The sequence below is a fragment of the Nesoenas mayeri genome, assembly GCF_963082525.1.
Source record: "Nesoenas mayeri genome assembly, chromosome: 14".
In the NCBI taxonomy this organism is placed as follows: domain Eukaryota; kingdom Metazoa; phylum Chordata; class Aves; order Columbiformes; family Columbidae; genus Nesoenas; species Nesoenas mayeri.
This window is the reverse complement of record NC_137556.1, coordinates 10,334,176-10,356,989: the sequence shown is the minus strand read 5'-3', so window position 1 is coordinate 10,356,989 and position 22,814 is coordinate 10,334,176. Positions and strand designations below refer to the sequence as shown.

The 22,814-nt window shown below is 50.3% G+C and overlaps 1 protein-coding gene across 3 annotated transcripts in view; it reads left to right on the top strand.

Moving 5' to 3' along the window:
• TCF7 (transcription factor 7) overlaps positions 1-22,596 on the top strand; it is a 67,970-nt gene extending 45,374 nt beyond the window's left edge. The window contains exons 4-11 of one of the 3 annotated variants that reach the window (XM_080353419.1): positions 3,922-4,054; positions 7,219-7,309; positions 13,098-13,208; positions 14,002-14,164; positions 14,380-14,487; positions 16,082-16,130; positions 18,109-18,181; positions 21,749-22,596. In XM_080353419.1, the coding sequence (XP_080209545.1) occupies positions 3,922-4,054; positions 7,219-7,309; positions 13,098-13,208; positions 14,002-14,164; positions 14,380-14,487; positions 16,082-16,130; positions 18,109-18,181; positions 21,749-22,049 (1,029 nt within the window). In that variant the 3' untranslated portion in view covers positions 22,050-22,596. Of the gene's footprint in view, positions 1-3,921; positions 4,055-7,218; positions 7,310-11,294; positions 11,382-13,097; positions 13,209-14,001; positions 14,165-14,379; positions 14,488-16,081; positions 16,604-18,108; positions 18,182-21,748 lie in introns of those variants that run through there. The other 2 variants (XM_080353421.1, XM_080353420.1) reach the window with 2 other exon arrangements.
• Positions 22,597-22,814: the final 218 nt, after the last annotated feature.

The window sequence follows — 22,814 nt, the reverse complement described above, 5'->3', positions numbered from 1 at the left end:
TTAGAGTTTAAAGGAAAAATCCTCTGTCAAGCCAGCAAAGTACAACTGCTCATTTTTAGTGTGTCACTAATAGATCAGACTTAAAAAAATGACTCAAAATACTAACGTGAGGTGCTTTCCAGAAAATGTTTGATTACAATCTCTTGCCTTTTTCTAATGAAAAACCTACCTTTTGTTGAAAAAAAAAAAGCTCATTTATAGTTCTGAGCAACCAGCACTCTGCTGGTGGGCGAGGATGACCCTGCGGCTGCCTGTGTGGGGTGGGAGCAGGGGTGCAGGGTGCTGCGCCCCATCGGGCACCTCGGAGCTAAATTACATTGCGGCTCCGATCATGCGGGTGATCCTCAATGCGAAAGAGCTGCTGGGTTTGTGTGTGCTCAGCGAAAGGAGGGTTTTCCAGCTTGCCTCCAGCTGCTATCGCAATCTGACACCCCATGCATGAGCGGTGAGGTCTCCTAATTTTGCCTTGCCAACAATTAGTCTCTCTTAATAATTAATGCCACGGCGTTTTCTCTTTGCTCATCCAATTACCTCTAGTTATTAAAGTCACATCTTGGCTTCAAAGCAGAAGCTTCTTCCATCATAGGCTTGTTATTATTATTATTATTTTCAGGCAGGATGGTGAGGACCAATGAATGCCGGCAGGGTGATGCTCCGTGGGGTCGGTGTGTGCCCGGTGCCGAGTGGCTCCCAGCTCCACCACCTCCACCAAAGCCAGCAGCTGTTCCCTGCTCGCTCTGCCTGAGCACAATCATTACCAAAGTCCAGAGATTGTAAATACCTTGTCAAAAGTCATGCAGCAAATCATCTGTAGATGTCCTGGTGGGACAGGAGAGGTCTGGCTGGCAGTACCACAGGGGACACGGGGACTGGATCAGGCACCGATCACGGGGAGGTGGGCACTTAGGAGAGTTGCAATTCATCAGATTTGAGAAGGAAGAAAAAAAAAGGCCCTCTAGGCTTGCAAAAACCCATCCTGCTCCTCCATCCCCTCTGGAAATACCGTTCTAGTGTTGCTGTAAGTGCGCCTCTTCATTTCTGTACCGAGGTCGTGGCTGCTCAGCTCATTCCCCGACCTGCCCTCAAAGGGCTGCACTCAGAGAGGTGTGACAAAGATGTGTCCTCAGAGCTCTTTCGTGTCCCATCGCAGCTGCCAAAGGCTGGGAGGTGACTCGGGGTGACTTGGAGTTGGGGCCGTGGCACTGGGCACCACTGTGTTGTTGTGGATGGGTGGGCAGCCAGCAGCTCCAGCACCGCTGCTCCAAAACACGGCTTTGGGGAGAAGACACAACAAGATGCTTCACCAAACCTGCCAGGGGACCTGTGAGGGGACATCAAACCAACTGCCCTCACGTTAAATCCATCCGCTGGGCAGAAAACATTTACATCAAGTTAGTTTTATGGCATAAGACATTGCCAGCTGCTAAGTTCTGGCTTTGAAAGCCTCGTCAAGGTTCATGTGCTTCAGCTGATTTGCGGGAACTAAATCTAAACCTTATAAAAAAGAGGAATTGATACCATTTATCTGGCATATAGATTTCTATAAAAGAGGTATTATTTCATAGCAAAGATACGTGTGCAGCCACAGGGCACCTGGTGAAGACCGAGGGCTGCTGACATGACCATGGACCGCGACCATTAGCAGCTGCAGTGTTTAAACTGGTAATCAACACTGAAGGTGTATTTTCTGTTTCTGTGGATCTTTGTGCAACATTTCCTTCTTTTTATGACTTCAAAAGAGTAGGAAAAATGTTTCCCAGCAAGGCAAGTACAAGTGTAGAAGGGACAGAGGGAAGGCCAACTCTTCTTACTGGTGTAACATCTTGTTTCGCATCTGAACTGTTGGAAAATTTGCGTAACTGAGCTGCAGCTTATTGTACCACCAAGTTATCATGTTCTGCTTTGATGGGAAAGAAGGGACAGCCCGTGCCTTTGCTGTAACCGCACGTGCTCTGTGCTTTTCACTCTTGAGGTGTCCTGTGGATCAGCATCAGGACTGTTCAGCCGCCTTTGTCATGGTCTGTGTCTCCTGCCGTTGTTCCAAAAGCTGTTCACAGGCTGTGCTTGGGATCAGGCACAGTGCGAACAAGGAAAGATCCGCCCCACTTTGGAGGGCAGAAATGCTTAAGTTGAAGTTTTCAAAACAATTAAGCATCGAGCTCATTCTGCTCAGGAGTCATGTTAAAATGTACACGTAGATCTGCATATCCCTAATTTAGGTTTTCTGGCTCTTAAAAAAGCTAAACCATAGCTAATTTTAGAAATATTGCTGAAAAGCTGTTCTTCATCTCATTTCATGGGCAAGAATAGTAAAGGCACAGAGCTCCGAGCATGTTTAACGAGGCAAGAGCCAGCCCAGTGCTGCCCTCAATGGGAAAACCACACAGCCCATGTCCTCGGTACAGGATGGAAAAGCCTGTACCACACCAGTTTGTGCTGGGGAGAGGGGTTACATTCCCAGTATTGCACTGTGCACAGTAGATCTACACCTGGTAAGCATCAGGAATTAGAGGTTTCATTCATTCTTAAATGCAAACCTGCATGCCTCTCGTTTTTTATTTGCATAAGCAAACCTTTGTGGGAAAGACAGATGTAAAGTGGCGTCCCCATCAGTCTGTTTTGTTTTCCACTTCATGGGTTTCCTCCTTAGAGCAGTGATGCAAAACATAGGACTTGCCCAGGGCTCCGGAGGTGCTGTGCAAACATCTCGGAGCAGCAGGGAGAGGTCCATGGCAGGTCCTCCAGAGCCATCAGCTCCAGCTCCACCACCTCCACCAAAGCCAGCAGCTGTTCCCTGCTCGCTCTGCCTGAGCAAAATCATTACCAAAGTCCAGAGAGTGTAAATGACTTATCAAAAGTCATGCAGCAAATCATCTGTAGATGTTCTGGTGGGACACAAGAGGTCTGGCTGGCAATACCCAGCTCCTCGCCCCTGGGGAGCTGCCTTACCTGGTCCATTCTCATTTTCTTCCCATTTTGGGGTGCTCTTAGTCCTTTTTCTCTTTACGGATTTACCTGGGACAAATCCTAATGTTCCACCACCAAGGTGAAGTCAGTTTGGGTTTAAAGGCAACCATGGGCGAAACCGGGCATGTCGGGAGCAGCATAAGACGCTGGAGGCGAGGAGGCTGGAGACGGCAGCGTGTGTGCATGTGCGTTTTCCTTGCAGCTCTTTTGAACGAGTTCCCCTCTCTCTGCTCCAACATGCAGAAGTACTCCCCGTTGTGTGCACAATAAGTGCCTTTTAGAAAGATGTTGGGCTCTGATGGCCTTGCCATGCGTGACCAGGAGTAGCTGCAAGAGGAGACTGGATTTTTCTTTCTCAAATTTCCCGGGTTTGTTGCATCCCCAGCACTTCCTCAGCTTCCTCTGCTCCTTCTCCCAGCGCCGGAGCTGGGAGCAAGGGGGATTTCAGCCCAAGGACTCTCTGGTGACCAGGTTGGGGTTTCAAAGGTGTTGCTCCCAGCAGGGCTCTCCCTGCTTGAGCACTCCAGTTAGGAAGGCCTGAGCGTGGGTCTCAGAGTCAATGTGCAGGATGTGAAAGTCCAGATTTAGACCTCATGGTAGCACAAGGCTGAAAACAAGAGCAATGCATTGGGTAACATGCTTGTAGCTTTCATCCTGGAATAAAAGATACTGGGAATAATTGAAAACAAGTTCTGTATTTTGAAAACTTCATGTTGATTTGAGTTTTTTTCCACTTGGTCTTCAGCTATTGATACTCTATGGATTTTTCTTGCAGGATGCTGTAGAGTTTATTTAAGTAGGCAAGGGCATTTTCTGCCTTGTCCTTGAGACACACTGGGGACTTGTAGTTAATTCCCAGCCTCACTTGCAATGGCAGGACTGCAAAGGGCACCATCCCTCCTTTCTCATGGAGCTCAATGATTTCTGAGCGCTCTCCCTCCTTGTGTCTTGCAGTCCAACAAAGTTCCTGTCGTGCAGCCATCCCACGGAGTCCACCCGCTCACCCCGCTCATCCCGTACAGCAACGACCATTTCAGCCACGGCTCCCACTCACCCCACTTGCCCGCCGACATCAACCAGAAACAAGGTACTGGCATCACTGGGGACCCACACGGTGGGAGTGGGATGGTGCTGGAGACTGCTGAGATCAAGACCGTCATCTTCGTGGTCCCAAATCGATGGGAAAAGTCAACAGCTTGGGTCAGCTGGGGCATTGCTTAGCAGTAGGAGTTTATTTAGCATATTGGCAATGTGTCATAATCCTGGTTAAGAGGTGTTTGATATCAAAAGTGCCAACCCTGCTGATCAACTGTGCTTAATTTTCTGTGCAAGCTCTCCTGTAGCTTGAGATGAGACCAGAGCCTGCAAGATGATGTGTAAGAGTCAACCAGAAAATGGAAAGTAATCTTTCCTTTGACTCATACCCAGACTGTTGTCGGGTTGTCATTTTGAGAAAATAAATGCTTGAAACAGGAAATATTTTGACTAGCTAGGGTCAGTGATAGCTGACTGGATTGTTATATGTGCGGGTCCCTAGCATGCATTACATGGTTGTCACACGGTTTGGTTCTTTGGGTTCCTGTGTGAGTCCAGGACATGTCAATTAGCTCACGAGGCTACAGAGGAAAGTACAGTAGGTAGAGGTTAAACCCTGAACTGCAAAAATAGGTACGTGCACAGGAATTCACCCCAGCCCATCATTTTTTGTGGGTTACAGGCAAGCTGAGTGTAAAATCAAACTTTTCTCAACATTACATTACTGTGACAGAATCTTTCAGCATCTGTTCAGATTACCCAGGCTTTTGCACAAACCTGGCTTTGATTTCATGTGAAAGTGAGCAAATGATGGTTTGATGTCAAAGTACATTTGGGAAGGGATTCAGGATTCATCAGAGCCCTGGGCTCTGATGCAAATCAGAGCAAAATGGAGGCACAAACCCAGTTTGATTTGGGAAAAGGCCTCCACCCAAAAGTGGTCCCAGCTGTCCCAGAGACATCAGCTTCACTGAGTTAACATAATTTCTAAAACGATGGGGTATTGAGGATGCTCTTGGCTGGAGGACATGCTGAATTATCCTGGGTCTGAACCCAGAGACCACATTCTGAATTCGTCGGGGATGCTGATGGGTAGGATTTAGGTCTGGTGTAAGAGACAGACAGACACATCCCGGTGTTCTTCCAGCCAGCACATTGCTTGTCAGCCACCAAAGCGTAATAAACTCAGCAGAAAAATATGAAGAGTTAACAAAATAAACCTATTAAAAGCTCAGCTAATGGCAGATTTCTGAATCTTGAGAAGCGTGCTGATTTCTGTGTCTCCTGGAAGGCGATCCGACACACCTTGCTTGGCGCTGCCTTGGCAGATGATGTCTTGCAGAGCACAAAAGCTCCTCACCATGAGCTGCCCCCAGGGACTCACCAGTAGCCTGAGCAAAACGGGAGCAGCTCACCCAAGGGATGAGCTGATTATGTCCCCCGGTGGAGGCTACGATTGGCACTGGAGTAGTCCCTAAGCGTTCATCTCTCTGGTGGGTCAGTCACTCTGGGAAGCTGTCCTCTGGCTGCACACCCACCCGTAGGCATGTCCCAGTCTCCCCTTTCCCATTTAGCATGAACTTTTAGGTTGGTGACAGGAGCAGGCTGTCCATCCCAGAGACCCCCCAGGTCCTATTTATGGACCGTCGTCCTCAGCTGGGACCTGCCTCCATGGTGCAACTGTGACGAGCTTTCTGTCCCGCATCCCTATGCAGCTAGGATGAGGGTTTCCTTCCCCATTCACTCTGGATGTGTCCCATCTCTATTTTCATCACTGAAATATCTCCCATTATCACCTGATGTAAGCGCTTGAGAGTCACCATTGTACTCATTCTCACAGCATCACTTTAAAGCATTTCACAGTAGCCCAAGGACACACAGACAAGGAAATACAAGCAGGATCTTCTGAGTCAGTGGCTGGTGCCCCAACCACCGGGCCAGCAAGAATAACTGGTGCTCTGGCTTACGCAGCTTGTACTGTCAGAGGGCCAAATCTCAGGAAGCCCTGGCAGATGCCTCGCGGATGCAGCTTTGGTTTGACCTTCGGTGGGCTGCTGCATCCCGCTTGAGCACAACTCTAGGGAGATCTCATACTAAGTTGTGTATTCCTTTCAGTTCAGTTATGTATATATTTTAGCTAACTCCTAATAAGACCTTTGGAATCTGTTAGTGTCATTCCTAATTAATAATTTATTATTAATACACTTAGGAGAATAATCCAAACTTCTGAGTTTGCTTGCAACTAATCACCGATTTAGTAAATGTATTTGTTGCCCCGGACAACTGCTGGGCACCCTCCGTGCAGGAGTTCTTGTCTGGGGTTCGTTAGCAGTCAGGGGAGAGCTTTGCTTGCCAAGTCCTGCAGGCTTAGCTGGGTGGCGAGGTGGTGCAGCGAGGATCATCTGCTCCCGGGGACCGGCTCTGCGTTAGCGATGCTGCGGCAGAGCTCAGCCCCAGCTCCCCTCCGGTTTTCCAGTCCAGGGCTCAGCTGGAGGCTGGTTTTGCCAGCAGCACCACATTTGTCTGAGTCCCACCTGCGGCCTCGGGCTCCACAGGCTGTTTTGGAGTCCAGATAGAAACGGGGAGATGCTGCGGCTGTCTCCTCCGACCATACCGCCTGTGCCAGCAGCTTTGAAGACCACGCAGGGATTCCCCGTGTGAAAGGTGAATTCCCGCCTGGCACCATACCCACCTCTGCCAGTATTTGGCACCCACAGAGCCCACAGAATGATTACTTTAAAAAGGGACTCAAATCATTTAAAATTCAGATACAGCATCCTGACTCGCGGCTTGTGGAGGGTCCCAGGGATGACTGATGGGATGAGGATGTAGGAACAGCTTTGACCATCACTTGTGCACCTGAACAGGCTCTCTGGGAAGGGCAGAGGGATGTCCAGAGCCCAGCAAATCCTTACCAAAGCAAATTGCTGCTTGGCCCCAGGGTGACACAGAGCAGGGACGATGCTTGTGCTGCCTTCCCCATTCCATTACACGAGTGTTAGTGATTCTGCAGCAGTGCCAGACCCACCACATCCCCACAGAGAGAACAACAGCAATAAAAAGGGCAATTAAAATATCCTGCCACTTGCAGACAGCTCTTTCACAGACATTCCCACAAGTGCCCATAGATGGAGCAGCCGGGGAGGTTGGGAGCAGTCTGGGTCATGCAGGGAGCACAGTGCTGGGTCCGACTCATCTCCTTCTTCCTTCTCCCAGGAGTGCACCGTCCTTCCCAGACCTCAGACATCCCCGGGTTCTACCCCCTCCCTCCCAGTGGAGTCGGACAGATCACGCCGTCGATGGGATGGTGAGTGTGGAAGCCTCGGCCTCGCGCAGCCCCCAGCCCACTGGCTGCTCCGGACGGGGATCAGTTCATTGAACAATCCGCCTGCAGCCACTCTCCATAACCTCCACGGTGCTTTCACCCCGGCTTCATCCCTTCTGCGTGCTGTGTGATGGGGAGGAGGATTTAGGGCAACGGAGCTGGTGAAGGCTCGGTAGCACAAGTGTAATGGGGAGCGGCTGAGGGACCTGGGGGGTTCAGCTGGAGAACAGGAGCTGAGGGGAGACCTTCTGATCTCTGAACTGCCTGAAAGGAGCTCGGAGTGTGGAGGGGGTTGGTCTCTTCTCCCAAGGAACAAGTGATAGGATGAGAGGAAATGGCCTCAGGTTGCACCAGGGGAGATTTAGGTTGGATCTTGGGAACAATTTCTCCCTGGAAAAGGTTGTCTGGCATTGGAACAGGCTGCCCAGGGCAGTGGTGGAGTCACCATCCCCTGGAGGTGTTTAAAAAACATATAGATGAGGTTCTTAGGGACACGGTTCAGTGCCAGAGTTGGGTTAATGGCTGGACTTGATGATCTTGAGGGTGTCTTCCAACCAAAATGATTCTGTTTCTATGGTTTAGCCCTGTTTTAGAGATGGGGAATGGATCTGTGGAGAGGCTGAAGGCTTTGTTCAGGCTGGGATATCCCTGGAGTGAGGTTACAACCTGCCCAATTCAAAACCGCCTCCAGCCTTACATCAGGCTGGCTGTGCGGATTAGGAAACCCGGGGAGAGCTTCCTGCCCACTTCTCCTAATCACAACAAAAGCCTCTCTTTTTGAGTAGGAAGTAACTTTCTCCCTCACTGGGATTTTCAGCACAAACAGTGCTGCTGGTGTGGTATAATCCAGTGGGATGCTCCATCTGCCAGGATGCTCCATCCACCTGGCCATGGTGCCTCTCAGGGTCTGACAATCATGTCAAAAACACACTGTGGCAGAGACCTGTGCCAGTGAACAGCTCCGGCACCCGCAGCCAGCACCCAGTGCCCCAGGGGGGATGGGGAAGGAGGGGCCGCAAGCTGGAGCACTCCCAAATATCCCCCCTACATGGGCCAGCCCCAAGGAGCATCCCACAGAGTGGAGCCTGTTGGGAAACCTGCCCCAGGGACGTGAGTTAAAAATAGGGTGTATGTGCTCCACGGTCATTGCTGCTGGCTTTTGTCACCGTGGTTGTAAGCACAGCCAAGGAGCAGGTCTGGCAGGCAGTGCTGTTTGGGCATCGTCACTCTGCAGATTAATCTTTAATCCCGGTCGGTGACGCAGGGACCTTGCAGAGGCTCCTGGGGAGGCTGGTGGCTGCAGGTCAGGGTGGCCGGGATGGAGGGGAGAGCGTGGGGAGGGCGATTGCAGGGGCAGGCGGCCAGATCCTCCCTGGTGCCGGCTGATAAAACCCCAGCAAAGCCCCGTGGAGACCTCCAGGTACAAGAACATATTGCGAAATGGGAGAGGCAAAGCGTATGAAAACACAAAGTAAAATGTTAGCATTTTGGTTTGTTTATGAATGTCGTGTTCCAGAGATTTAACCACAAGGAAACAGAGGCTGAGGCCTTTGATACAGAGTTTGGCTTCAAAGAGATTACATTTTGCCTTCTGTGCTCAATCTGCTACTCTTGGGTGATGATTTAACTCCTCGTATGATGTGATTCATCCTCAGGAAAAACAAGTACTGAGTTGACTGTGCTCTAACATGAAACAAATACTTGGGGATGGGAAAGGAGCCTGTTTGCCAAATGCAAGGTCCACTCTGGCTGTTAAGGGCAGCCCGGGGCACGTGGAGGGGAAAAAGTCTGATTTGCATGAGGTTTTGTCGTTTGTTTGGTGGCAGACGGAGTTTGCATTGTTGAGAGCTGCTCTAGCATCTGCAGGGTTTGGCATCCTCAAGCAACCTCGTCAGACATGTTCATTAGTGACTAATAGAACAGAGTAAAGCAACAAACAGCCTGACAGAGCATAGAGCAACTCAAAGTGCATGTGCCTAGTAGAGACTTTGCTCATCCATTTGCCTGCCCAAAATTTACGGAAAGAGCCCCAAAACCTCACCCAAAGTGCCCAGTCCTCAGCCAAGGCTCAGCACGTTGGTGCGGGCAGGTGCGGAAAGCGGCGGCATTGATCTCGTGCAGGAGGCAGTGGGGACTGTGGGCCGGGGATGCTCGGGCCAGGGATGCTCATGCCAGGGATGCTTGTGCCAGGGATGCTCACGCCAGTGCCGCCGAGCCCATGGGAAGCAGCTTTTCCTCCACGAGCCGGCAGGCAGGAGCTGGGCAGAAATGGGCTTTGTTCTTGCCAGTGCTTCAGGAGGAGGAGCTGCAATCACTCTCTTTGTCATTAGCTGGGATGACAGTCAGATAAAAGCCTCTGAGAGTCCAGCCGAGTGAGTTTTGGTGGCAGGAGCCTGGCAGCAAACCTCAGCTGGGAGCTGCGAACGTTGTCACTCACCCGCTCCCCAGACCGGGCAGCGGCTGTGCCACAGCAGCCCCTCCACGGCCATCCCACATCTTTTTCCCCAGCCGCCCTCCCATTGCTGGGTGGTATGGGCTGTAATCGTGTATTCTCACCCATCAGAGATTGTTTTCGCAATTGCATTAATTTGCGCGTCAGAATCGCTTTGAATGAAGCCACGAGTGCCCGGCTCCTTTCCTATCCCGATATCTCAGCAACGCATGTCGCTTCTGGATTAGCTCCGAGCGTTTTCTCAGCCCTGAGGCGGCCGTGTTTAACTTCAAAGGTTGTTTCGGTTTCCCAGTGCGTGGTAGCACTTGGCTGTTTGTTGGTGTGTTTATACCCGCCGACATCTAAGGGGTGGGAGAGAGTGTAAACAGCCCCGCACCTCGCCTGCCTTTCCTACAGACAGATCCTGCAGATTTCGGTCAAGCCGAGACACAGCAGCAGGAACAGAAACCTCCTTCCTCCCCAGCACAGCTCAAGGGCCTGACTGCTGTCACTCTGTTGTTATTCCCCCTCAGGGCAGAAAAATACCTTTAGCCCTAAAAAATCCCTGGCATCCAGGAGCTCGGTCCTTCGCAGGGCAGTGGGGTGGCACCTCACTTAATGATTAATCAGCTTTTTTGTGTATTAGAGCTGAAAATAGCTGGTACCGGTTTTAAGCGCAGACCTGTGCAGCCTGGCTGGAGGAGCACGACCATCCACACGGGTTTAAGCACCCATCACGTCCTCATCGGGCGTCTTGGTCTCCATGCACAGGTTTAGGCTGCATCTATTGACAGGTTTGCAGAACAAGCCAAGGTATTTTGGAGCGATCTCCATATGAAACCAGAGGGAGTTTCCCTTGCTGGGAACAACGAGGAACTTCCTTAGTAGTTATTTTACTATCTTAAAAATAATTTCCAGGTCTGGTACATGGCCAGTCCCTATATGAAACGACATTCAAAAGAAATGTAGGATCGAGCTTTTGGCTTGTTTAAAAATGATGGGCATCCTTTTAGGGATGCACTGGGGCAACCAGAGCATTTCAGAAGCATGGACAAGGGCAGAGTAGGTGCTTTCTCTCCGGGATGTTCTCATCCTTGGGCATTCACTCAGTGTATCCCATGACTGCGTGGCCTCTTGTGCACCGCACAGAGGGACATTCTGACCAGGCTTTAGGGTTTTTTGGTCAAACTCTGGTCTTTTAAGCAACTTCTTCTGTGCCATAGCAACGCCTCCTGTTTTCTTCCGCACACCTCCGCATTTTGTGCTTTAACGGCGTTAACTTAAAGCCACAGTATTCCTCAACACCAGGGACGGAGGGGGGGTCAGAGTTGGATCCAGCCTTCATAGGGAGGTCCATCTTCTCCCAAATTGAAGTCCAAGTCCTGCATTGTCCCTTGAGCCCAGGGAACACCCCAAGCATCCCACCAGGCAGAGCTCTTGCTGCATCGGTGCTGTGAGTCCCCCTTAGCAAGTGGGATCTTTAGGAAACGCCACGTAGCTGTGGGTACTTTATAGACTCTTTCTTCCCGATCCCAGGCAGAGCCAGTCTGTCTATCCGCTCCCGTCATGTGGATTTAGACAGCCGTATTCGTCAGCGCTTTCTGCTGGGGCTTCTTTCTCCAGGTGAGTATGAGCTGTGTGAGCCAGGGCAGCAGCTCGGCTGGGCTCGCAGCTTGCAGTTTGTGCGGTAGGAGCTTGCAGCAGATTGCAGCCACCCAGGGACAGCCACACACCTTCCCCGGGCAGCCAGGGGAAGGGAAGGAGCTTTTAGGCAGTACTCGGTCCAAAGGGCAGTTAGGGGAATACCAAGCATCTCGGGAGGATGCGCAGCAATTGGGTTTTAATCAGCCATAAACCCCTGCCTTGAGCTCAGTGTTGGGAAAAGGGGGTGAAATCCATTGCTCAGGATTTTGCTCCTTGTCACTAACCCTAATTCTGAATATATCCCTGCCGCCACCACCGCTGAGTTTTGCTCTGCGGAGAGTGATCCATTTTATTTGGTTTCAGCCTTAAAATCAGGACAGGCAGCAATTTGCTGTTTTCCTATCGGCACAACTTAGTCCTCTGAGACCTAAGTACATAACATGACCCCAGCCCATTCATACTGCAAGTTTATGGTCACTCAGGACCAAATTTTGCCCTCTGTAAATATACCCGGACCCCAGTGATGTCCCAGTGAGCAAAATACATCCCCTGTGGATGGAAATCAGAGAGTCCAGCCCTTCTGTGCATGCTGGTGGGCAAAGCCCCTGTGGCTCCAGCGAGGACGGCAGCACCTTGGGGATGCCTGTGCTCATGCACCAGCTTTCGCTTCTGCTTCGTGTTGTCCTGAAGAGCTGTTAGCGGAAGATTCCCGCAGGAAAGACATGCAAACCCTGACTCGTGCAAAAGCCTCGATCCATGCAGCCCTTGATCCGTGCGAACGCTGAGCCCCGCAGCAGAGGCGGGGGAGCACTGCCAGGCCTCCTTGCTCGCCAGGCATCGCTTTTGCCCGGCCTCGAAGGCGAGAGAGGAGCTAGCGGTTCCCCACAGACCCAGCAGCCTCCCCAGCCCGGTGCAGGAGCTCTAGCTCGCAGGATTTTGGGGCGGATTTTGCAGCGCTGCTGCAGCCGAGTAAGTACACCTGGTCAGATAAGGATCAGACTGTGCTGGTGGATTAAATTAAACAGCTTTTCTTTTCGTGCCAGCATATCTAATGAACAGTTCATCTCCCATGGGCAATTCTGCCATCTGAAGCTGCAGTCATAAAGTGGCAGGCTTGGCAAAGCTGACTGTGCTGGCTTTACCCTCTAAAACTCACAGGAGAGCTAATGAAGCTTGAAAGCTAGCGAGACCTCTCGTGATCTCAGTCCCGCGTTGGTGGAGAACGTTGCTTAGGCAAGGTGCACCTCCTAGAGTTGCAGTTTGGTTCATGTTCAGACTTAGGCTGTTTCTGTTAAAAGAAAAGTGCGGGGTGGTCCTAATCTTTCCCATCCAAACCCTGGGTTGAGTTTGTTGTTCCTTTCTGCAGTGCTCATCAGATATTGCAACAGAGATCTGAGTAGCTGAAACTGCTGGTTGAAAGTGCCCTTGATCTTGGGCCGGCTCCTGCTGCAGGCTGGTTTCCTCGCCGCTCTGCGGCACCCAGACCCTTCCCACCCCAGTGCCCGCTGCCGCCACAGCGGGGGTGACGTGGGGGTGATGGGCGCTGCCAGCACCCGTGGGTTTGCTTTCCGTGTCCTCCGCTTACCGTCTGCTTTGCCATGTCAACATGCCATCTTGTGAGACGTGCCGCTCGGAGCCTCCCCAAGCATCCCCAGCGCAGCCCTCCCGGCACGGCTCATCCGCTCTCTGTTGCAGGTTCCCTCATCCACTGATGCTGGGCTCCGGCATGCACACCACCGGCATCCCACACCCCGCCATTGTGCCCCACTCCGGAAAGCAAGAGATGGAGCACTATGACCGAAACATGTAAGTTGGAAGTGCTGGTAGGGCTCCTCATCTGCATTAGCACCTTTATGCAGCCTCACCTGCAGCACTGTGTGCAGGTCTGGGCGCCACAGTATGAAAAGGAGATAAAGCTGCTGGAGAGTGTCCAGAAGAGGCTACAAAGTTGGTGAAGGGTTTGGAGGGGAAGCTGTATGAGGAACAGCTAAAGTCACTTGGTTTGTGCAGCCTGGAGAAGAGAAGACTGAGGGGAGAGCTCATGGTGGCTACAGCTTCATCACAAGGGGAAAAGGAGGGGCAGGCACTGAGCTCTTCTCTCTGGCAACCAATGATAGAACCCAAGGGAATGGCAGGAAGGTGTGCCAGGGGAGGTTTAGGTTGGACATTAGGCAAAGGTTCTTCACCCAGAGGGTGCTGGACACTGGAACAGGCTCCCCACGAAGGTGTCACGGCCCCAAGCCTGACAGTGTTCAAGAACAGACTGGACAACGTCCTCAGACACATGGTGTGAACGGTGGGGTTGTCCTGTGCAGGGACAGGAGTTGAACTCGATGATCCTTGTGGGTCCCTTCCAACTCAGGACATTCTATGATTCATTTATCCCTATTCCTACCTGCACAGGGGAGAGGATGGATAAACACCGGGTTCTGCTTGCAGCAGACAATGGTGTGCATTCAAGGTGCAGATCTCAGCCCCCACGCACCCACTCATGCCAGCGGGTGGGTTTGGCAATGTCTTCTGCTGAGCTGGGTGCCGGCAGACAGCCAGGCTGGAGGGTGGCTCTGATGCTGACGGCTCCTCTTTTGCTTCCACCAAGGAAACCTCAACCAGAACCAAAGAGAGAGAAGGAAGCCAAGAAGCCCACTATCAAGAAGCCCCTGAACGCTTTCATGTTGTATATGAAAGAAATGCGGGCGAAAGTCATTGCTGAGTGCACCCTGAAGGAGAGCGCTGCCATCAACCAGATCTTGGGAAGGAGGGTAAGAGCACACGGGGCTCAGCACCATCACCCCATGCAGCATCCCCGTCCCTTGTGGCTGCTCTGAACCACCCAACAAGCATCTGCTTTCAAAACTGGGTGCTTTTATTCCTTAAATACACGGAATCAGATGAGTCCCGGACCGGGGCGGCCGTGGTGGGATGTGCTGGGAGGGGACGGCAGGATCACATCTCACAGTCACACTTGTCCTTGCAGTGGCACGCGCTGTCCCGGGAGGAGCAGGCCAAGTACTACGAACTGGCTCGCAAGGAACGGCAGCTCCACATGCAGCTCTACCCCGGCTGGTCTGCCAGGGACAACTACGTGAGTGGTGCCGCGGCGTGGGCTCCCTGGCCATGGCATGGCCAGAAATCACCCCGGGACGGGGGCTGACCACTGGTGTTTGCCCAACATCACACCTGTCCCTGGTATCCTGACAGCAGGATAGCTATAGAACTTCACATTTCAGGAGTATTTTGAACATCCTCTTGGCTCATTGCCTACCTGTAGCATGAATGTTACAGCTCCCCAGCTTCCACAACCATTTGGTCCCTTATTGTCCAAGTAAATACAAGTAGAAACCCCGTGCTTGCCTGCAGCAGCACAAGCATCTCTGCCTCCTTGAAAGCACAGACCACGAGCTCAGCATCCTTATTAAGCTTTGCAGGATCAGTGCTGGATTCTGTCACCCTCCGGAGCCACCCTTAGAGAAACCAGAGCAGAAACCAAAGGTGCTGCCCCAATTTCTCTAAGGGCGGCTCCAGAGGGCAGCAGCACCTGGAGAGCATCAGCATTTTGAGGGCAGCAGCATTGCTGAGAGCAAGGCACCATTTTCTTCCCAGACCAAGTGCATCCTCCATGGAAATGTCAATCCCGTAGCATCCTGCATCTTGGCAAGAGCCAGTTCCTTGCTCCAGAGGAGTTTTTCTTCCGTTGGCCCTTCCAGCACTGGCAAGCGGCTGCTTCAGGTCTTGTGGTTGTTGTAAGAGATGCTTTTGTCTCCAGAGCTTGAGTGGGGAGGAGGAGGAGGAATGTAGGTCACTTCTGCGACACATGATGCAGATATCGAGCAGGAAATACAGTTGCTCCCACACTGAAGAAAAAGCTTACCGCAGCTGGGAGCTTTCCACCTTCACTCAAACCACAAGAAGTCATATAACAAGTCACGGGTCAAAGGCAACCCTGTGAGCTACCTGCTCCACACAGGCCAGATTTGCTCCTGCATGGCTGTGCCCTCGTTAATAAGCTCATCAAGACATCAGTGGGGGGCTGTTGCATACAGTAAGTCAGAGAGGCAGTCTGGGGATAAATTTAGGTTTTATTGTTAGTGAGGGAAGAAAACAGAAGAATGAAGGGTGGGTCCAGAGCTATGAAATCTCTGAAATAGAGAGTTAAGTATTATTTAAAATACCTGAGTATTTCCTAAACCGTTCTTTCCCATTTGAAATCAGGGATGCTCCTCCTGGTAACATGTTATGGAGCAATTTCTGTTCAGGCATAAGGTACCACGTTAAAGTGCCTGTTGGCAATAGGGAAGATGCTAAAATGGGCCAAGTGCTTTTTAGAAACATAAAGAGGGGGAAGGAATAAGAATATAGCAGGAGGATCAGCTGTTGATCAGACTGCCTCCATTGCAAGCAGTAAATCTTGTTCAATTCTATTAATTTGGTTAAATATACTAATTAAATTATCAATTAATTAATTAAAGTGATAATGGGTGGGATTCCCAGGTAAGACACAGCAGGGTGGGCTGAGGAGAACAGAGGTGCTGAGCAGCACAGGCACTGTTTTATTATAGACGTTTTGCATCCACAAACATGTTATCTTGTGGTATTTTTATGCAGACTGCAGTGTAAGTCAGGGTGACAGCCCCAAAAACCCAGCACAGGGATTAACGGCCTTTCCTTTGATTTCCCAGGGGAAAAAGAAGAGACGAACACGGGAGAAACAGCAAGATTCCAACTCAGGTAAATGCGTGTGGCTCGGTGGCCGTCCCTTCGGTTCTGCTCAGAGGGGATAATCCAAAGCAGTTGTCGTGTTTTACCATGTTTTCTTTTATTCTCCTGAGGTAACTAAAGAAATATACTGTTTTTCTTTTTTTTTTTAAGATGTGGTAAATTAACACTTCTGTGACTTTTTTCATAGACATGTTTGAATTAGAACATGGGTAGTGTTTGAAAACTGAAAAAATTAGATTTTTGGCAAGTGCATAACGATGTAAACTATCACTAAGCTTAATCTATTCAAAACATCCAGGGTGAATGTCCCCATCTGCCCTACAAATACCACTAATTGAAGGAAATCCCTTTCCAGTGCATCAGTATTGTGTGTGGGACTAAATGCAGTAACAGGACTGAAGGTCACTCATGGCACTACCCCAAATTTGGTTTTCAATTCAGAGTAAACTAGAGTTCAAGTAAAGTCATACTGAACACCAGCACCAGCTGCCTCCCTGCACCACACTGTTTATTAAAAAAGGTCCTTTTGACAGATTTCAGCTGGTGACACACACATACCCATCATACAAGGCTGGTTTCTGAAGTTTTTCTGCCATATCAAGAATAAATAATATCTGCACCACTAAATATTCATTATACAACATCAAGAGACTGTCCTTGCCTGCTATGGCATCACGTGTAAGTGGAGCTGGACAGCCTGCTTTTTCCAGTATGTTCATTTTGTGATCACCTAGGAACTTACAAAGAGCTTTTCCCACTCTCCATCCAACCAGTTTATTAGTGCTTATTACTCTTACTTTTGGATGAAATTAAGTCAGACAGATATTGAGGTGTTGGCTTTCTAAGCAAAACACTACACCTGGGCAGGGTGGTTGTTGGTTAGGACATGGGAGTCCAGCTCTGGTGTTATCGCTGGGGATTATACATCCATGCAACCGGAATCCCACAGCCTGCATTAATTCATAAAGTTCTGATTTTCCCATTAATTTAATGAATCGCTGCTGGACGACCTCTTTGAATTATCCATAAAAAGCCATCGCATGACTGTGTCCCCGTAATACCTTCAGTTTAGTTAACACTGTTGATCTCACTTGGTATCTAGACTGATAAGGGGAATACAAGCTTTTAGGCTTATATGTAGTGTGTATAATACAGATTTATATTTCCACATATATGTCATGTCTATGTGATAAAAAGATGATAATTTCACCTGTTACGGGTTGAAAACCAGCTGCTGGTCGTACACAACTGAAGACACTGGTGGTGGCTGAAAGAGGGAGTGTGAATCCAGCACAGAAAGGTGCTGTTCAAATCCCATTTACAGCACTAGAAAAAAAACGTGATGTGCCTGAAAGCAAACAGGGCTTCACCCTAATGAGTCCCATAATTACACAGTAAAACTGCAACCTTTTAGGAAAGGCCGTGGAGAATCACTTTTCTATTAAAACTGGAAGGGGAATGGCAGGGGACAGAGTGGAATAACCCAGGCCTGGGTCTCCTTGTGCTCACTGTGCTTTCAGCTGCTTCTGCAATGTTTCCTCCTCTTCTTTCCCTTGCGCAGTCCAGGCTGGCTGGCAGCCCCGTTCGGTCGCTGCCGGACAGGCAGGGAGCAGGTAAGGATGCAGATGCAGGAGCCAGGCAGCCCCTCTGGGATTTGGCAGCTTTTCCAAACTTAAGAAATGCAAAGAGCTGTGAATCTCCCCGTAATTGCTCACATTTCCCGGAGCTGAGGCCATTTCTCAAACCTCCTTCTTCTCCAGCTGTCAGCAGTGATCACTGATACTTGCCTAACAATCACTTTTATCCAGGAGAGGTGGTGCTGGCACCATTCTATTGCAGAAAAAGAAAAAAAAGAAAATCGGATTGTAGTCTGTTAGTTGTGTGTTAAAGTGGCTAAAATGATGTTGCCTCTTTTCTTCCTCCTGCTCCTCCTCCTCTTTGTGCCTCTGCCTTGCCCATTCTCCGCCACGCATGCTTCTGTGTTCAGATCCTGCCTCTCCTAAGAAATGCAGAGCTCGCTTTGGCCTCAACCAACAAACGGACTGGTGCGGCCCGTGCAGGTGTGTATCGGCATCTCCTCGCTGCTCGGGTGCTGCTGGGCGAGCGGGTCCGGCTCCGGCGTCCTGCGGCAGCCGTCCCAGCGCCGGCGAGGGCTGCTCCGGCCAGGCGGGACGGGGTTTTCTCTGGGCATCATCACTTGTTGTGCGAGCTGCAAGGGTCAGGCTGCACCCTGGGGTTCTTACCCTCCTCCTGGCAATGCTGGTGTAATGCTGTCTGTGTTCCTCAGTTCCCTGGTGGTAAAAGCTGATTTCCAGGGTGAAGACCTCTGTGACACTGATGCGGGGCTTTTTTCCTGTTAGAGATGTCATAGCATAAATAGCACCCTGGGGCCAGCAGTGAGTAGTTAATGTGTTTATTTTGCTATTTATACTGGGGCTAAGCATGGATTTTGAAATCCACCTCTTCTTGGCCCTGAAGCAGTACTCACCATGGGGTGGCAGGGCCTCAAGCAGAGGGACAGTTTGCGAGCACCCTGTGCCTGGGGCTCCTGGGGAATGGGCACAGCCAGGTGATAGCAAAGCTTAGCACATGAACCACATGAAGCAGGTGGAAATGCAGCCAGGCAGAAAAAGCTCCTGGGGGGTTTCTGGACCTGGGTGCTGAAGCACAGAGAGGGTCCAGCCTGGACGGAGGTTTTCATAAGCACTTTTTTATACTTATACATAGAGAACTCCAGCAAAATCTGGAAGTATTGCTTAAAGTGCTTACCGCAGCTTAAAGTGACTCAGATTCTTTAGTCTACCCAAATGTGAACCTGCAGCCCCGGCAGTGTTTGGCCACCAACTGTGCCAGTAAGCCGAGCCCGCGTCCCCATGACTGAGCCCAAGGTGAGGTCCCCTCCCTGCAGCCACATCCTGCACCCCGGGGTGCTGGGCAGCCCCAAGCCTCCCCGCCCAATGGGTCATGTCATCAAACACCATTTTTTAATTGATGAAGAGCTCCCTTAATGTCTCATTAATACTTCACGCTGAGAGGGATTTTTTGCCCCCCGTTGCTCACACAGCGATGCCACCAAGCTGAGAGTCCCGTTCCACAGCACAGGGCACAACTCTCCAGGCAGTTCCTCCAGCTTCCCTCTGCCCTTGTTTGAACTCTCTTTTAATTCAGCTTCTCTGCGCTGCTTCCCCATTAACACAGGCTGCTGAAACACTCGGAGACCTCGGCATGCTTTTATTTGTAAACCTTTGCCTCTGAAACCCTGGTTAGTCACAGCTGTTCGGAGTTCCCTGTACTAACGTGCTGGTGCTGGCTCAAGGGCTCCTGTCCTGTGCGCTCTGCTCACCTGCAGAGAGCACCTCCCACCAGAGATTTCCACTCTGGAGAGGTTAACTGGTTAAAACTGGGTGTTCCTGCTCTGGAGCTTTCACCCTCCTCCCCATCACCCTGGGCAAACAGCTCCAGGGAGCTGTAGTTCCTAAAGGGAGAGGGATAAATCCCTTTAGCTGTTCAATAGCCACGTTCACTGTAGCCCGCCAACAGGTTAATTATCAACAATCAGTAGTATCAGATCTGCTTTTTTCCCCCCATTACTTCAAACCAAATCAGTGAATCAATGGGTCGATTTGTATCATTTTGAACAGGTCACTGAAACTCTCCCTCTGTGGGAAACAGATTCTCCTTGGGCTTGTCTGCTCTGGGAAATCACAGCCCCTGTGAAATAACCTCCGAGTTAAATACTCGGTTCAGCATGGCTGTCGTGTTTCATATCACATTAATTGGGTCACCATGGCTAACGATGGCACTGACAGCAGTGATAGCACTTGTCTTGTTCACATCTAGTGCAAAGTCATGTTTAATACTGGATAGTTAATACATATTCTAACACTGTTTAGTTTTTCATTAGTAAGATCAAAGAAAGGTGTGTGCCCGCATTAACGAGTTCTCCATTACATCTTTTTTCCTTAAATGAGACAGCCGAGCCAGGGAGCTGGGCAGGAGGAAGATGTTCTTTTTAGTGCTTTTAGCTGTGAAGTCATTAATACCATCTTCAGGAGTGGAATTGTTCCCTCGCTACTATTAAGCTGACATTGTGGAGAGCTCTTTTGTTTAAAACAATACTGAGATGCTCGAGAGCCCATAGCAAGTGACATGAGGCATCTGTCACACATGAGGCATCTGTGCTCAGCACAGAGCATGTAAAGACAACATGAGACTGACTCTGAACAGCCAAGAGTGGTTAAAGTAATTGGGGTGTATGAGAGGACAACTCAGGCTAAATATTTCTGGGTTTGATACTGAACAGCAGAATTGTCAAGGGATGTGGATAAATCAGTTAGATTATGGTTGGGTTCGATGATCTTAAAGGTCAACCAAAATGATGCTATGACATGTGAAGCAGCACCTCAGACAGCCTTGGGCTGTGTCTTCCTTCAGCTGGTTCCAGAGCGTTTTCTGCCTCTTCCTGAATCTCTGCTGAGCACTTTGAGCTTAGCTGCATCACTGGGTCATTGTTAGAGATGGGAGTCAACGCAGAGTATTTGGAGATACAGACATGGCTGAAATCAGAGGCTTTTGCTGCAGAAAGAAGAGCTCAATGCACGATATTGTGCACAAGTCTAGGAAAGTGCTAGGAAACGGGCTCGTAAGATTTTTGAATTGACTCACGTTGCCTGAGAAAAGTCAGAATTGGTGTGAAGGGCAGTGTCCTGGCAGCGCAGGACCCGGCGCTCCTGACCGCAGAGATGCCACGTGTCCCACACCCTGTCTGAGCGGCACAGCCCAGCGCCAGGGCTCTGCCGGACGGTGGCCTCGTGCCACGGCACGTCAGCCCTCCGGCCCCGTCACGTGTGTCCCCTGAGCTCTGCGGTGGCTGCACGTGGGCTTACGCTTCGGGGAGAACGATTTAGTCTGGAACTCGCTGAGATCGCGTTTGCCCCACTCAGCCTCCCAGGATTAGAGAAGCCTGGATGGTGGCTGCTGAGAAATTACCTTCTTGGTTTGATTTTTATCATTATTTTATTTTTATTATTGTTCTGATTTTTATCATTCTGATTTTTATTATCTTTTAATTTTCATTTGTATCGTTTTGACTCTTACCATTTTCATTTTTTTATTATTGTTTGAAGTTTTATTGTTATATATAATAATAATAGGCTATGGTTGGACTCGATGATCATAAGGGTCGCTTCCAACCAAAATGTTTCTATGATTATTTTTATTATTTTTACTGGTTTTATTATTATCTTTATGACCCCCCCTTCTCATTTTGTGGGCGAAGCCTTTCGCTTTGAACCCCGCTCTCAGTGCAGCGCACGTTGCGCGGCTGCAGCCCCGCTGCGCAGCCGCAGGGCGGCCGGGCACCGCCCCCTCGCCCCCCGCGGGGCCGCTGTTATGGCGCCGCCTGGCGGCCGCAGGCACACGCCGCTCCGAGGCCCCGGCGCTGCCGTAGTCGCCCCGCGGGCGAGCCCGAGCCCCGGGCCGGGAGGAGGCGGAGGCCGGCCGGGGGCTGCGGTGATCGCGGATCTCCGGGCTGACTGCGTGCCCCGGCCTGCGCCAGGCGCTGGTTTGATCTCGCGTATGACTGAACTCACCCTTTATTCACAGATAACTCTCTTGACTGTTCTTAGGAGGAAAAAGAAGTGCATTCGGTACTTACAAGGAGAAGGACGCTGTGCCAGCCCAGTTTCTTCCGATGGAAGTGCTATAGACTCCCCTCCCTCTCCTCTGGACGCACTCCAATGCATCTCCTCTGCTTTTCCTTCACACAAGCTCGCAGCCCCCGCTGACTCCGCACACAGACAACAGCACAACCCCTTCCCCGACTCCGCTCCCCTCCAAACCGCCACCGGCTCCTCCAGACTGACAACCAGGTGCTCTTCTGCGCCCGCAGAGTCCCCCACGTACCGCGCGGCCTCCACGGGGACATAGTCCCAGGCGCCCAGTCGGGACACTGGGCACTTCGCTCTCTCCCACCTGGTTTCACTGCCCATCCAGAAGGACCCAGAGGCCCATCCCAAATTCCACATCTTGCTGTAAAACGTGCAAAGTTAGGCAACAGGATGGCTTAAGGATGCTGGAAAACTCATTTGTTGTTTTGGGGGGTTTTTCTTCTTTTTTGTTTTTTTTTGGGGGGAAGGGGTTGTTCAAGATAGAAAAGTGATTTCCAAAAAAAAAAAAAAAGGTAAAAAAGCAAATACTTGCCAAAACGTAAAGTGCTGATGAGTAAACAAGCCTTTTGTCCCTGCCCTGTGCTGCTTTTTTTCGTTTGGGATTTTTCTTTTTAACTGCATTATCTCCAAGTATGGCAGAGAGCAGACAACTCCCCAGCTTGCTGCAGTAGATGGTAGGTGCTGTCCATCTAACACTGGCTTCCACTCCTGCCCTCCAAGCTGCTTTAGAGCGTAGTCCCGCACTCACATCTCTCATAGCCATTATATGATGGAGCTGGAAAAGCTGGAATAGGAGCATTTTGAAAACCCCAATGTCTGAAAATTAAATGTAGCAATGTGAGCTTTCCAATCTGACCAGATAATAGAGAAATCAAGTAATCAAACCAACGAGGTGAATTTTTTAAACTTCTTGTCTGAGAACAGGAGGATATTGTGTGCAGGTAACAGGTCTCTGTGCAGACATCAGAATCCTTTTTTTATGATTTGGTGTTTAACTTTTTAAAAAACTTATTCTAGCTTTTAG